The sequence below is a fragment of the Penaeus vannamei genome, chromosome 20 (genome assembly GCF_042767895.1).
Source record: "Penaeus vannamei isolate JL-2024 chromosome 20, ASM4276789v1, whole genome shotgun sequence".
In the NCBI taxonomy this organism is placed as follows: domain Eukaryota; kingdom Metazoa; phylum Arthropoda; class Malacostraca; order Decapoda; family Penaeidae; genus Penaeus; species Penaeus vannamei.
In genome coordinates, this window is record NC_091568.1 from 14,393,243 (window position 1) to 14,406,533 (window position 13,291).

Sequence of the window (13,291 nt, forward strand, 5' to 3'; positions counted from 1 at the left end):
CAAGCACAGCGCGACACTCCAACCGCCTGCTTATCTTCCCCGCTCGCTCGACGGCACGGGGAACAGGGGGAGGGGGAGGGGAGGGGACGGGAGATGGGGAAGAGGGGAACGGAGAGAAGGGAAGATGGGGAAGAGGGGAAGGGGAACGGAGAGAAGGGAAGATGGGGAAGAGGGGAACGGATAGAAGGGGAAGATGGGGAGGGAGATGGGGAAGAGGGGAACGGAGAAGGGAAGATGGAGGGAGATGAGGAACAGGAGAACGGAGAGAAGGGAAGATGGGCCCAGGGAGATGGGGAACAGGGGAACGGAGAAGGAAGACAGGGAGGGAATATGGGGAACAGGGGAACGGAGAGAAGGAAGATGAGACAGGGAGGAAGATGGGGAAACAGGGGAACGGAGAGGAAGGGAAGATGGGTAGGAGATGAGGAACAGGAGAACGGAGAGAAGGGAAGATGGGCAGGGAGATGGGGAACAGGGGGAACGGAGAGAAGGGAAGACGGGAGGGAATATGGGGAACAGGGGGAACGGAGAGAAGGGAAGACAGGGAGGAAGATGGGGAACAGGGGAACGGAGAGAAGGGAAGATGGGGAGGGGAGATGGGGAAGAGGGGAACGGAGAGAGGAAGGAAAGATGGGGAGGAGATGGGGAAGAGAAAATGGGGAACGGAGAGAAGGGAAGATGGGGAAGAGGGAGATGGGGAAATGGAGAGAAGGGAAGATGGGGAAGAGGAGGGAGAGAGAGTGGGAGGGGGACGTGGGTGTTGGGGGGAAGAGGGGAGAGAGAGAAGGGGAGGGGGACGGGAAGAGTTGGGGAGAGAAGGAGGGGTGGAGAGACAAAGCTGGGGAAGAGGGGAACGGGTGTTAGGGAAGATGGGGAAGGAAGGGGGGAAGGAGAATGGGGAAGAAGGGGAGAGAGAAGGGAGGACGGTGAGAGGGTGAAGGGAACGGAGAGAAGGGAAGACAGGGGAGGGGGCTAAAGAAAGGAGAGAGAAGGAGAAGGGAGAAGACAAGAAGGAAAGGAAAAAAAGATAGAGGAGGGGGAGGGGGAGAAGACAGAGACAGATGGAAAGACAAGTTTAAAATGCAAAAGAGAAAAAAATACTAAAAAAATGCATTAGAGGAAGAGTGGTACGAAAGAAAGGGAGAGAAAAAACGAGCAAATAATACAAGAAAGATTAAGGATGCAATGGGAGGGGAAATAAAAGTAAAAACCACAAAAAATATACAGATTACACATTGCAATAAAAACTAAAAATAATAAAATCAAAAAGACAATGAAAAATATTTCCTAAGAAACAATAATCAGAAAGTGGGAAAAATCAATAAATTTAGAAATGACACAAAGACGAAGAAAATATGTGGAAAAAGTAAAAGAAGAGCGAATGAAGTCGTCAACAAGGGAGAAAGCAATGAAAAAAAGAATGGTGACATGGGAAGTATGCAAAAAATGGAAGGGTGTGTACAAAACATGAGAAGAATGAGGGGAAACAGAAAAAGGAGATGGGTGAGTATTAAGGAAGAAAAAATTATGAAGAAGAAAAAAATAAAAAGAAAAAGAATGATGAAAGAAGAGGAGGAAGAAAAAGAGGAAGAAACGAAGATGAAAAGGAGGAGGAGGAGGAAAAGGAGGTAAGGGAGAAGAAGGAGGAGGAGGAGGAAAAAGGAGATGGAGGAAAGAGTGAGAACAAGGAGGAGGAAGAAGAAGAAAAAAGAAAGCAGAAGGAAAACAAACGAGGTGATTAGGGCAAAGGAAGGGGGCCGGGGTAAATAAGTGCGAACAGGAAGGGAAGGAAAATGACAAGAGAGTTCCGAAATGAGACAAAAATGCGAAAGAACGACAGAAAAACAATGGAAGTAAAAAACTCAATAAACGAGGGAAGTTTCGGGGGGGAAGGATTAAAGGGATAAACAGGAAGTGACATAAAATTGGAACATTTACGAAGAAAGGAAAAAAACACACACACACAGACCACGAGTCATATACACATGTATGTTTTTTCTTGCGTGAGGCATAACGGCAAACGGTCGTCAGATTTTTGGATGACGTGAGAAGAATGTGTGTGTGCCGGGAGGGGGGGTATATGTATGTTACGTGTGTGTGTGCGTTTATGTGCGTGCGCTTCTGGGCGCGTGTGCGTGCGTGTGTCCGTGTGCGTGCGTGTGTCCGTGTGCGTGCGTGTGTCCGTGTGAGTGCGTGTGTCCGTGTGAGTGCGTGTGTCCGTGTGAGTGTGTGTGTCCGTGTGAGTGCGTGTGTCCGTGTGAGTGTGTGTGTCCGTGTGAGTGCGTGTGTCCGTGTGCGTGCGTGTGTACGTAGATCAATGAATGTATGTATATGTACATACCCCAATGTACGTATGTATATGTACGTAGACCTATGTATGTATGTATATGTACTTACACCTATGCATGTATGTATATATATATATATATATATATATATATATATATATATATATATATATATATATATATATATATATATATATATATATATATATATATATATATATATATATATATATATATATATATATATATATATATATATATATATATATATCACATAAACCTACATGCAAGTAAAGATTGCGTGTGTCGATATAACCTGCCTACATTACTTCCCAGAAAAGGGCCATCCATTATAGAAAAAAAAAAACTACACCTCGCACAACCGTCCATTAAACAAAAACTATCATAACAGGACATCGAAACAACCCCCCCCCCCCCATCTGGAGCCGCGAATCAGCTGACTGGCGGCCAATTACCCCCGACCTCCGCGAGGGCTGACCGGAACCACACGCCGTATTTCTCGAGAGATGTTCCCCGACTTCTGCTCTTGCGGGGCTCGGATGCTGGCGCCCGCTTCCGTCTCTCTCTTGCTCTGTCTTTCTCTCTCTCTCTCTCTTGCTCTCTCTCTCTCTCTCTCTCTCTCTTGCTCTCTCTCTCTCTCTCTCTCTCTCTCTCTCTCTCTCTCTCTCTCTCTCTCTCTCTGTCTTTCTCTCTTTCTGTTCTCTTCTGTCTGTCTGTCTGTCTGTTCTTTCTGTTCTTTCTTTTTCTTTCTGTTCTGTTCTGTTCTTTCTTCTTCTCTCTTCTCTCTTCTCTCTTCTTCTCTCTCTCTCTCTCTCTCTCTGCACATACAATAGCAATAAACAAATAAATGTAAAATATAAACATAAAAATGTCAATAATCATGCAAAAAATAAACATACAAAGGTCAACAAACAACTGCATAAACAAACACGAAGGTGCCAACGAACAAGTAAATAATCAAACAAAAAATAGAGCAAGAAAATCACACACCAGAGGGAACCTAGCCGCATTGTTCGAACTTTAAATCATCTCATCAAATTGATCCGAGTAATCGAGATGCTCACCCAGATGCTGCTCTTCTGATGTGACGTTCTAGAAATTTCTCCATGACGCTAACCGTTTGATTACACGTTCAGGTAATTTGCTCAAGATGCTACCGCTCTGATTAGACGTTCTGGAAATTTCTTCAAGATGCTACCCCTCTGATTAGACGTTCTGGAAATTTCTTAAGGATGCTTCTGATTAGACGTTCTAGAAATTTCTTCATGACGCTACCCGTTTGATTAGACGTTCTGGAAATTTCTTCATGACGCTACCCGTTTGATTAGACGTTCTAGAAATTTCTTCAAGATGCTACACCTCTGATTAGTCGTTCTGGAAATTTCTTCATGACGCTACCCGTTTGATTAGACTTCCAGGTAATTTGCTTAAGACACTACCCCTCTCATTAGACGTTCTGGAGATTTCTTCAAGATGCTACCCCTCTGATTAGACGTTTTAGAAATTTGATCAAAATGTTGCCCGTCTGGAAATTTGCTCAAGATGCTACCCCTCTGATTAGACGTTCTAGAAATTTATTCAAGATGCTACCCTTCTGATTAGACGTTCTGGAAATTTCTTCAAGAAGCACACACACACAACCAGGCGCGATGCATGGCGTGGATCCCCAGCCTATTCGCACTGCATCTTGAGTCGCGAATCAGGAGAGTTTAAAGAAAAGTTGGAACGTCGCTCTCGAGGTTAAGACAAAGACTATCAAAGCATGAGTTACTCCCCTCATAAAAGAGAGAAAAAAATAATCTTCTTTTGTCTCCGCACAGAAAATGACGACGTTGACGGCATACCGGAACCCTGCCTGTCGAAAGCTACGGAATCTTCTAGAAATGACCGTCCGTCCTCTGCGTTCTCTTCATTTTCCTTTCTTTTTTTTCTTCTCCTTCCCACTTTCTCTTCCCCGTCCCGTTCCCCTCTTTAATCTTCCTCTCCATCTCTCCTCCCCTTCCCCTTCCTTCTTCCTCTCCCTCCTCGTCCCTCTTCCCTTTCCCCTCCCCCTTCCCTCCCTCCCCAGTTCCCCTCTCCCCTTTATCTTTCGTACCCACCCCCTTCCTCCTCCTGCCCCCTCCCCTCCTCCCATCACCCCTTCCCCCTCCCCCTTCCTCCTCCTGCCCCCTACTCCCCTCCTCTCCCCCCTCCCCCCACCTTAAATCCCCGTCTCCCCTCACACACCAAGACCCACAGTCTGTCTCAACCACAGTCATCTCCACAACGCCTTCCTTCCTCTCAGTCCTACATTCAACACGCGCTCAATCCCCCACCCTCACCCTCTCCCCCACCCTCACCCTCACTCTCTCCCTCTCTCTCCTCTCTCCCTCTCCCCCACCCTCACCCTAACTCTCTACCTCCTCTCTCTCCCTCTCCCCCACCCTCACCCTCACTCTCTCCCTCTCTCTCTCCCTCTCCCCACCCTCACCTAATTCTCTCCCTCTCTCTCTCCCTCTCCCCCACCCTCACCCTAACTCTCTCCCTCTCCCCCATCTCACCCTCTCCCCACCCTCACTCTCTCCCCTTCTCCTTCTCCCTCTCTCCCCACCCTCACCCTCACTCTCTCCCCCCCCCTCACCCTCACTCTCTCCCCCCCCCTCACCCTCACTCTCTCCCCCACCCTCACCCTCACTCTCTCTCTCTCTCCCACCCTCATGCCGATCCTCACCCCTCACTTCGCCGAATGTACAGCCCCAACCCCTTCCCTCTCCTCTCCTCCCTTCTCCCTCCCCCAACAACCAACGACCCCACCTGAACCCCTCCTTCTCCTCTTCCTTTCTTTTTTCAGATTCCTAAGGTATCCTAAGCGAAATAGGAGCAACGAGAAAGTGAGAAGGAGAAGAAGGGGAAAGGGGAGAGGAGGGAGAGGAGGGGGAGGAGGAAAGGGAGAGGGACGGGGAGAGGGAGAGGGAGAGGGAGAAAAAGAAAGAGGGAGAAAAAGAAAGAGAGAGAAAAAGAAAGAGAGAGAGAAAAAGAGAGAGAGAGAGAAAAAGAGAGAGAAAAAAAAGAGAGAGAGAGAAAAAAAAGAGAGAGAGAAAAAGAGAGAAAAGAGAGAAAGAGAAAGAGAAAGAGAGAGAGAGAGAGAGAGAGAGAGAGAGAGAGAGAGAGAGAGAGAGAGAGAGAGAGAGAGAGAGAGAGAGAGAGAGAGAGAGAGAGAGAGAGAGAGAGAGAGAGAGAGAGAGAGAGAGAGAGAGAGAGAGAGAGAGAGAGAGAGAGAGAGAGAGAGAGAGAGAGAGAGAGGGGGAGATGGACAAAAAGAAAAAGAGAGAGAGAGAGAGAGAGAGAGAGAGAGAGAGAGAGAGAGAGAGAGAGAGAGAGAGAGAGAGAGAGAGAGAGAGAGGAAGAAAAAAAGAGAAAAGAAAGAGAATGGGGGAAACGAAGAGAATGAACGTGAAAGAGAGAAGTGACAGAGAAAGGAAGAGACGGACGGAAAGTCCCTCAGCACGAAGTCTAAAGTCTAAAAGTTACGAGCAATCTGTCCAAACCGGGAGCTCGACTCAACTCGACCCGACGACGACCTCCGACCCCAGCAGCGGGAAAGCCAAGCCGGGAAAAGCCAAGCCAGGAAACCAAACCGGGAAAAGCCAAGCCAGGAAACCAAACCGGGAAAAGCCAAGCCAGGAAACCAAGCCGGGAAAAGCTAAGCCAGGAAACCAAACCGGGAAAAGCCAAGCCAGGAAACCAAACCGGGAAAAGCCAAACCAGGAAACCAAGCCGGGAAAAGCTAAGCCAGGAAACCAAACCGGGAAAAGCCAAACCAGGAAACCAAGCCGGGAAAAGCTAAGCCAGGAAACCAAACCGGGAAAAGCCAAGCCAGGAAACCAAACCTGGAAAAGCCAAACCAGGAAACCAAGCCGGGAAAAGCTAAGCCAGGAAACCAAACCGGGAAAAGCCAAGCCAGGAAACCAAACCTGGAAAAGCCAAGCCAGGAAACCTAACCGGGAAAGCCAAGCCAGGAAACCTAACCGGGAAAAGCCAAGCCAGGAAACCCAAGCCTGGAATCCCAAGCCAGGGAAATCAAGCCGGAACGGCCAAGCCAAAAGCAAGCAGTGGCGATTTTGCGAAGGAGAGAGGCGACTGCAGTAAGAGCGGTCTTGCCTGAACGCAGCCCTTGACGAGGCGGCGACGGGAGCGCGAAGGTAATCCCGTTACCGGTTACCGCACAAAATACCTCCCGACGGACTAACGACCTGGGAGCGAGATAAGTGTTCCTGGTTTCCGCCGACTTCCGAAGGCGGCGCGAGAGAGAATGCATGCCTGCTTCTGGACGCCTCGGTGGCCCCTGCCACTGTCAAGGCGACTCTGGCTTTCCTTTCTCTCTCTCTCTTCTGTTCTTTTCCCATTCTTCCTATTCCTTCTTATCTCACTCCTGCTCTTGCTCTCACTCCTGTTCCTACTCGAGCTCCTACTCCTACTCCTTGCCCTTTCTCCTTCTTCGATAGCCGATCCCCCCCACCCAACCCTGAGCTTAAAGGAGGACAAGAAGCAAGCAGCTCCTAATCCTACCCCTACCCCTACTCCTACTCCTACTCCTACTCCTTTCCCCTCCTTCGATTCCCCTCCCACGCCTGAGCTTGAAGGAGGACAAGAAACTAGCAGCTCCTAATCCTACCCCTACCCCTACCCCTACTCCTACTCCTACTCCTTCCCCTTTCCCCTCCTTCGATTCCCCTCCCAGGCCTGAGCTTGAAGGAGGACAAGAAGCAAGCGGCGCAAGCAGGGCTGATGAAGCAACGCAACTTAATTAGCAGCAGCTCCAGCGCAGAGCCTACGCTGGGTAAACACGTCTTTGAGAGGCGAGGCTACGGCTCGAGAAGACTCGGTGACGTGATCGACCGAGCTGGGGTAAGAGGGGGGAAGGGGTGGGGAGGGGAAGGAGGAATGGGGAGGAGGGAGGAGGGGAAGGGGAGGAGGGGGGAAGGGGTGGGAAGGGGAAGAGGGGGAAGGGTGGGAAGGGGAAGGAGGAGAGAGGGGAGGAGGTGGGAGGTGAAGGGGGAAGGGGAAGGGGTGGGGAGGGGAAGGAGGAGAGGGAGGAGGTGGGAGTGAAGGGGGAAGGGGAAGGGGAAGGGGTGGGGATGGGAAGGATTGAAGGAGGAGGGAGGGGGAAAGGTATGGGGATGGGAAGGGGAAGGGGAAAGAGATGGAACGGGGGAGGGAAGGGAACTCGTTTTAAAAAAAATAAGTAGAGAAAGGGAGAAAGCGGAAAGGAGGAGGAGGAGGAGGAGGAGAAGAAGGAGAGGGAGGAGGAGAATGGGAAGAGGGCGAAGAAGAAATAGCAAAGAACAAGAAAGAAAAAGGCAAGGAGCGGGCAGGGGCGAGGGCGACCACCGAAAGGCTCGACCCCCCCCCCCCCGTACACCGACACAGCCCTAACGAGAGACGAAGGAAAACACAAGCAAAAGGGAAAAAAAAAAGAAAAAGGGGGCGGGGGTTGAGAGTGAAGCATCAATCGACCCAAAACCGCGAGTTAAGAAGCGAGAGAGTACCCGCGGGTGAGAGGAACCCGCAGAGAAGAGAAGAGAAGAGGCGAGGTGAGGAGACAGCGAGGAGACGACGAGGAGACGACGAGCCCGCACCTGCGACCCATGAAAAGCCCGGCCAAAAGACAAGGCCATTTTCCACGTCACTCCGCGCGCACAAAGGCCAGCGCGGGAGGGAAAACGCGAGAGTAAATACGGCGTTTTGTAGCGAGTATTCAGCCGCCGGAGATCACGGTTATATCACACGCGGCGCTGAAAGGAATGTGGGTGACGCCCGCATGGCCAGGAAGGGCGGGGGGGGGGGGGGGAGCAACAAGCTGCAACGCTGCGAGACAAACTTGTACATAAATGTACGTGAAAACTTACGAATGTACGCGAATTTCTCTTTATCTACTCACACACACACACACACACACACACACACATACATCCCTACATACAAATAGGCTACATATTTAAATATACACATACATACACATATATGTATACAAATATACATATATGCATGTATACACACATACACAGACAAGGCCAAACGCATATCCACACTGGTCACGCGCGCGATCGTTTGAGCGCTTGTAAACTCAGCACACGATACACACGCCTAAATGAAACTTAAGAGAGACGTACCCAACCGGGAGCAAAAAATACACGAAAGTTAAGGCCGGAAGAGCGAAGCGAAGGAGGCGAGGGAGGGCGGTGGGCGGTGGGCGGCGCTGTGCTGGGCGTGAGGGGCCGCGGGCGTGGACTGGAAAAATATTAAACGACTTCCGTAACTTTTGTCCACGAGTCAAAGAAAAAATGCGAACCTTGATTGACACCGATGGTATGTGCATTACCGGATCCTGTGGATAACTGATAAGAGATGTCACTATCACCGATTTCAGGAAGAAAGTATTGATCCGTCGAAACGTGAACGATTAAGAAAAAAAGCGCAATCGTAATAATAATAACATCAAGCAATTCCATTTTGTTAACGAAGAACACGAATCATCATCATCTAGCTCATCCCGCGAGGCAGTTTCTCGGAAGGGCCGCAAGATGGCACTGTCTCGATAGCTGCACTTTCCCAAGGCAATCGTAAGACCACTCAACTATCGCTATATTTCAGAAACACATTCATTTCTTGTGTACTGAGCCAGCCATACTATTACCGCTTTATTATTCCTCTGTTCGCCCTTTTTTAGCTCCGTCCACCTTCCCTCGTGTCCCCAAACACTCCCCCTCCCGACCCCCCCTTCAATCCTTTCTACCTTCGCGGTTTCATGTCAATTATTTGCAAGCTTTTTGGGGCGCGATTTACGGTACTGTCTTCCTCCTTGATTTTATATATTTCACGGGCGATCGATAACGCCAGGGTAGAGAAACACTTCACCTACACCCTCTCGACCCGTCAATCTCTCCCACACACCCCTCCCCCCCTTAACCAGGTAACCACCGTCTCCCCTTCTCCACTTTTCTCTGCTCCCTCAACCCCTCTTCCCCCTACCCTTCTCCCTCTTAACCACTCTCCCTCCCCATCAACCCCTCTCTCCCCACCCTTCCCTCGACCTGTCAACCCCTTTCTCCCACACTCTTCTCCCCCTTAACCACTCTCTGTACCCCACCCTTCCCTTCCCCCTCAACCCCTCTCTCTCCCTTACCCTTCCACTCTTCCCTCAACCCTTCCCCCCCCCCCACCGTTCTCTTCCTTTCCCCTCAACCCGTCAAACCTCTTCTCCCTTTCCTCCTTCCCTTCCCCTTCCCCTCCTTTCTCCTTCCTTCCCCTCCTTTCTTCCTTCATTTCCTCCTTTCGCTTCCCCCCCTTTCTTCCTTCCTTCCTTAATTTCCTTCTTTCCCTTCCCCTCCTTTCTTCCTTCATTTCCTCCTCTCCCTTCCCCTCCTTTCTTCCTTCCTTTCCTCCTTTCCCTTCCTCTCCTCCCCCCCTCTCAGATAAGTGGTAACTACGCGACTAATAATTACAAGCCGGGGCGACACGCAAGTACGCGGGGCCAGACACGCGTCGGGCGAGAGACAGACAGACAGACAGACACACATCGTATATATAAGAACAAATACAGAAGGACTGGGAATTTAATAATGCAAGCACCATTAGAATAAAAAAAAAAAAAAAAAAAAAAAAAAAAAATATATATATATATATATATATATATATATATATATATATATATATATATATATATATATATATATAAGAAAGTAGAAGTGTCTTTTAAAGTTAAGTCAAAATTCTCAAAATAAATAAATAAATAGGTAGAAAGTATTCTAAAAAAAGAACTATAAACTGAATTGGAGATTCTAAAAACGAGAAGAAAATATACAAAAATAAACAGCCATTAAATAAAAAGGATTACAAACTGAAGTCGAGATTCACAAAAAAAGAAGAAAATATACAAAAAATAACTAGGCAGAAACTATTTCAAATAACGATTTTAGAGTGAAGTCGAGATTCTCAAAAGAGAAGAAAATATACAAAAATACTAAATAGGCAGAGAGTATTTCAAATGAAACGGATTTTGGAGCGAAGTCGAGATTCTCAAAAACAATGGGCGACGTATTTTCCACACAACGAAATCCTATTTTTCCCCAATCAGCCTCAGACAAGCCAGCTTTTGTTGCACGGCCCAAATTGCAAAACGAAAAGAGGACACGGAACTCCGGCGGCTGAACAACAAAAACAAAGAAAATAAAAACATTTTTTCCGCCCCGACTGTCTTTTGTCAATGATTTGCTTTGATATTTTCGACGAACGAGTGACGCCGCATTAGGACAACATAATGTTATCACTTTACCATAATAATGACGAATATCAACTCGCAAAATACTGACGAATATTGCAAAGAAATACCGACACCTATTACCTACCGTGTTTGTTCACACTGGTCAAAAACAAAACAAAACAAAAAACTCAAAAGCTACGAAGCGCGGTCAGTCCATAGCCCAAACTCACATCAAGCTTGTTATTTATACATTTTAAACCTTTGATTTGAAAAAAGGGGTAGAGCGTTCATGGTGGTAAAGTCCACTGTCCATTTATCTTTACACTTTTCATGCCCTGTATATCAACAAAGCGTTATTTATTGCAACAAAGTCCTATTTATCGCAATTAAAATGGTGGGTTGCAGGCTTCCGTTTCCGTGCAGCGAAGCAATCAACCCGTTCTTTCGCCTTAAATGATTCATACGGTGGTACAATTTTTGCAACCCCGAGCACTCCCCCTGAAATTTAGCGTGAGACAAGTACAGCTGTTAAATAAAAAACACTTTCCAGTCTTTAATTCCATGCAGTACATTGTCCGCGTCTTTTAAAAACCCCGTACTTTCCGGTCTGTAATTCTGGATGGTACACTGTCGGCGTCCTTCATTAACCCCAACAAACTAGGCGCGGGGTTAAGATTATGCAGACGGGCTAGGCGCGGCGGTTAGGCTATACGGATAAGCTATGCAAGGTACAAGATTTAGCCCTACCTCAGTGCAAAGGTTAGGTTAACCCAGGAGCAGACGCTAGGCTAAGCAAGCTATAAAGAAAAGACAATGCTAGGTACAAGATTTAGCCCTGCCTAAGTGCAAAGGTCAGGCTAACCCAGAAACAGACATCATAGGCTAACTACAAAGTAAAGGCTAGTCTAGGTACAAGACCTAGGCCTACCGACGCGCTAAGGTTAAGCCAAGATCCGGCGCGGAGGTCGTTCAGCCATGCAAGACGCCCGCCTTCCCTCGCCAAGGAAATTCTCTCATCTGCACACGTGTGACCGGGAGCTTTGGCGCATGAGCGTAAACGGATAAGGTTTCTTGTTACCGCATCCGGCCCCTTAACCTTCATGGCGTCCGTAACCCGGAGATAAGTAGGTATAAACCTCGGAAGACTTTTAACTGCAGACTTACGTTGTCTGTATGGCTATTACAGATATATGTATTGTGTGTGTCTATGATGAAAAAGGCAGAAGGTGAGTGCGAGAAAGTGAGAGTGAGAAAGTACAAGTGTGTGTGTGTGTGTGTGTGTGTGTGTGTGTGTGTGTGTGTGTGTGTGTGTGTGTGTGTGTGTGTGTGTGTGTGTGTGTGTATGTGTGTGTGTGTGTGAGTGAGTGAGTGGTGAGTGAGTGGTGAGTGGTGAGTGAGTGAGTGGTGAGAGAGAGAGAGAGAGAGAGAGAGAGAGAGAGAGAGAGAGAGAGAGAGAGAGAGAGAGAGAGAGAGAGTACGAATGCGAGTAAGAGAATGATAAAGCGTGAGTGAGTGTGAGTGTGAGAGTAAGAGTGAGAGTGAGAGTAATAGAGAGACAGAGACAGACAGATATTGAGAGAGACACAGACAGACAGACATAGACAGAGAGAGACATAGACAAAGAGCGAGACAGGCAAACAGATTCAGACCAAGACAGCTCCAGCCATCTCCAGCCCATCACAGAACGTGACAAATAGCCCCAAGAGCGAAAAAATATCCTGTTTATACTCCCTTCCCGGCGTCTGTCTCGTGGAGCTGTCGTCGGTAACCCAAGCCGGCCCTCAACCACGTGCCGAGCTCGGAGTTCGCCGCATGCCATCGTTTCAAGTTTCAGAAACAATGCCACTGTAGTTGCTGTAATTGTTGCTGTTTTTAATTGTCCCGCGGTTCGTACAGCCTGCGGGGCGTTATCGTGGTTGCTGGAGTGTGTTGCAAGGTGCGGCGCCCTGCACAGCCCGTGATTAAGCTGTAAATTATCATGACTAATCCAGCTCTGCGCCTCGCCACCTGTGCAGACCATCGGGTGCGGTTCGGGTCAGGGGATTCGAACCGACGCAACCACGAGTCGTCACAAGGCGCTGGTGGTCGTGGCGAGGAATAGGACATGGTGTTGGTAGTGGGCGTGCAACAAGAGATAGTTATCTGGGGGTCGTGGCAAGCAATAAGGCATTTTAAGCCAGTGGTCGTGGTGTAAATAAGACATACTTAGCTGGTGGTCGTGGCGTGCAAGAAGTCATGATGAAGAGAGGAAAAGTAAAATGAAAGCATGTATAAGGAAGCGAGAGAGAAAACGAAGAAAAAAAAAGTTACTTACACCATATTTCTGGCGTGTTGCTATTTGCTATCCCGGTCTACATACCTGCAAAAAAAAGAGAAGAAAAATAAATAATCAGACATTTTCATCATACTGAATTCCACCCCAATGTCAGAGACAACAAACCACGCCATTCCACTTCCTTCACGACGCGCAATCGGACACACTTAGCAAATAATCTTAGTCTCCCCCCTACGCCTCCCGCGCCGATCCTTTCCACGCCCACCCGCGCCCACCCTTCCCTCCAGCGCCCACGTCACGCCGCCCATATGTATATTTAGCCTCGCCTCAGTTCCCTTGTCTGTCACAGCTGTAGTGCTTTTACAGGCCCTTGATTGGCGCATTCGGGGGGGCTATTATCGTGCGCTGGCAATTGCATTAATTGCCGGGTGCTTTCAATTTCATGAGCACAAGGGCGTATCGTGT

General features: G+C 48.4%; 1 protein-coding gene across 1 annotated transcript; it reads left to right on the forward strand.

The window, feature by feature from the left end:
• The first annotated feature begins 5,735 nt into the window (after positions 1-5,735).
• On the forward strand, positions 5,736-6,957 carry LOC138865144 (cylicin-2-like). Its single transcript, XM_070134515.1, has 2 exons — positions 5,736-6,393; positions 6,794-6,957. Exons 1-2 carry the CDS (start codon positions 5,736-5,738, stop codon positions 6,955-6,957), a joined length of 822 nt encoding a protein of 273 aa, XP_069990616.1.
• The last annotated feature ends 6,334 nt before the right edge of the window (positions 6,958-13,291 follow it).

Coding starts and splice junctions, on each gene's coding strand:
- LOC138865144 (XM_070134515.1), top strand. CDS start 5,736: ATGAACGTGAAAGAGAGAAGTGACAGAGAAAGGAAGAGACGGACGGAA. Junction 6,394..6,793: donor CCGGAACGGCCAAGCCAAAA/GCAAGCAGTGGC, acceptor CTTCTTCGATAG/CCGATCCCCCCCACCCAACC.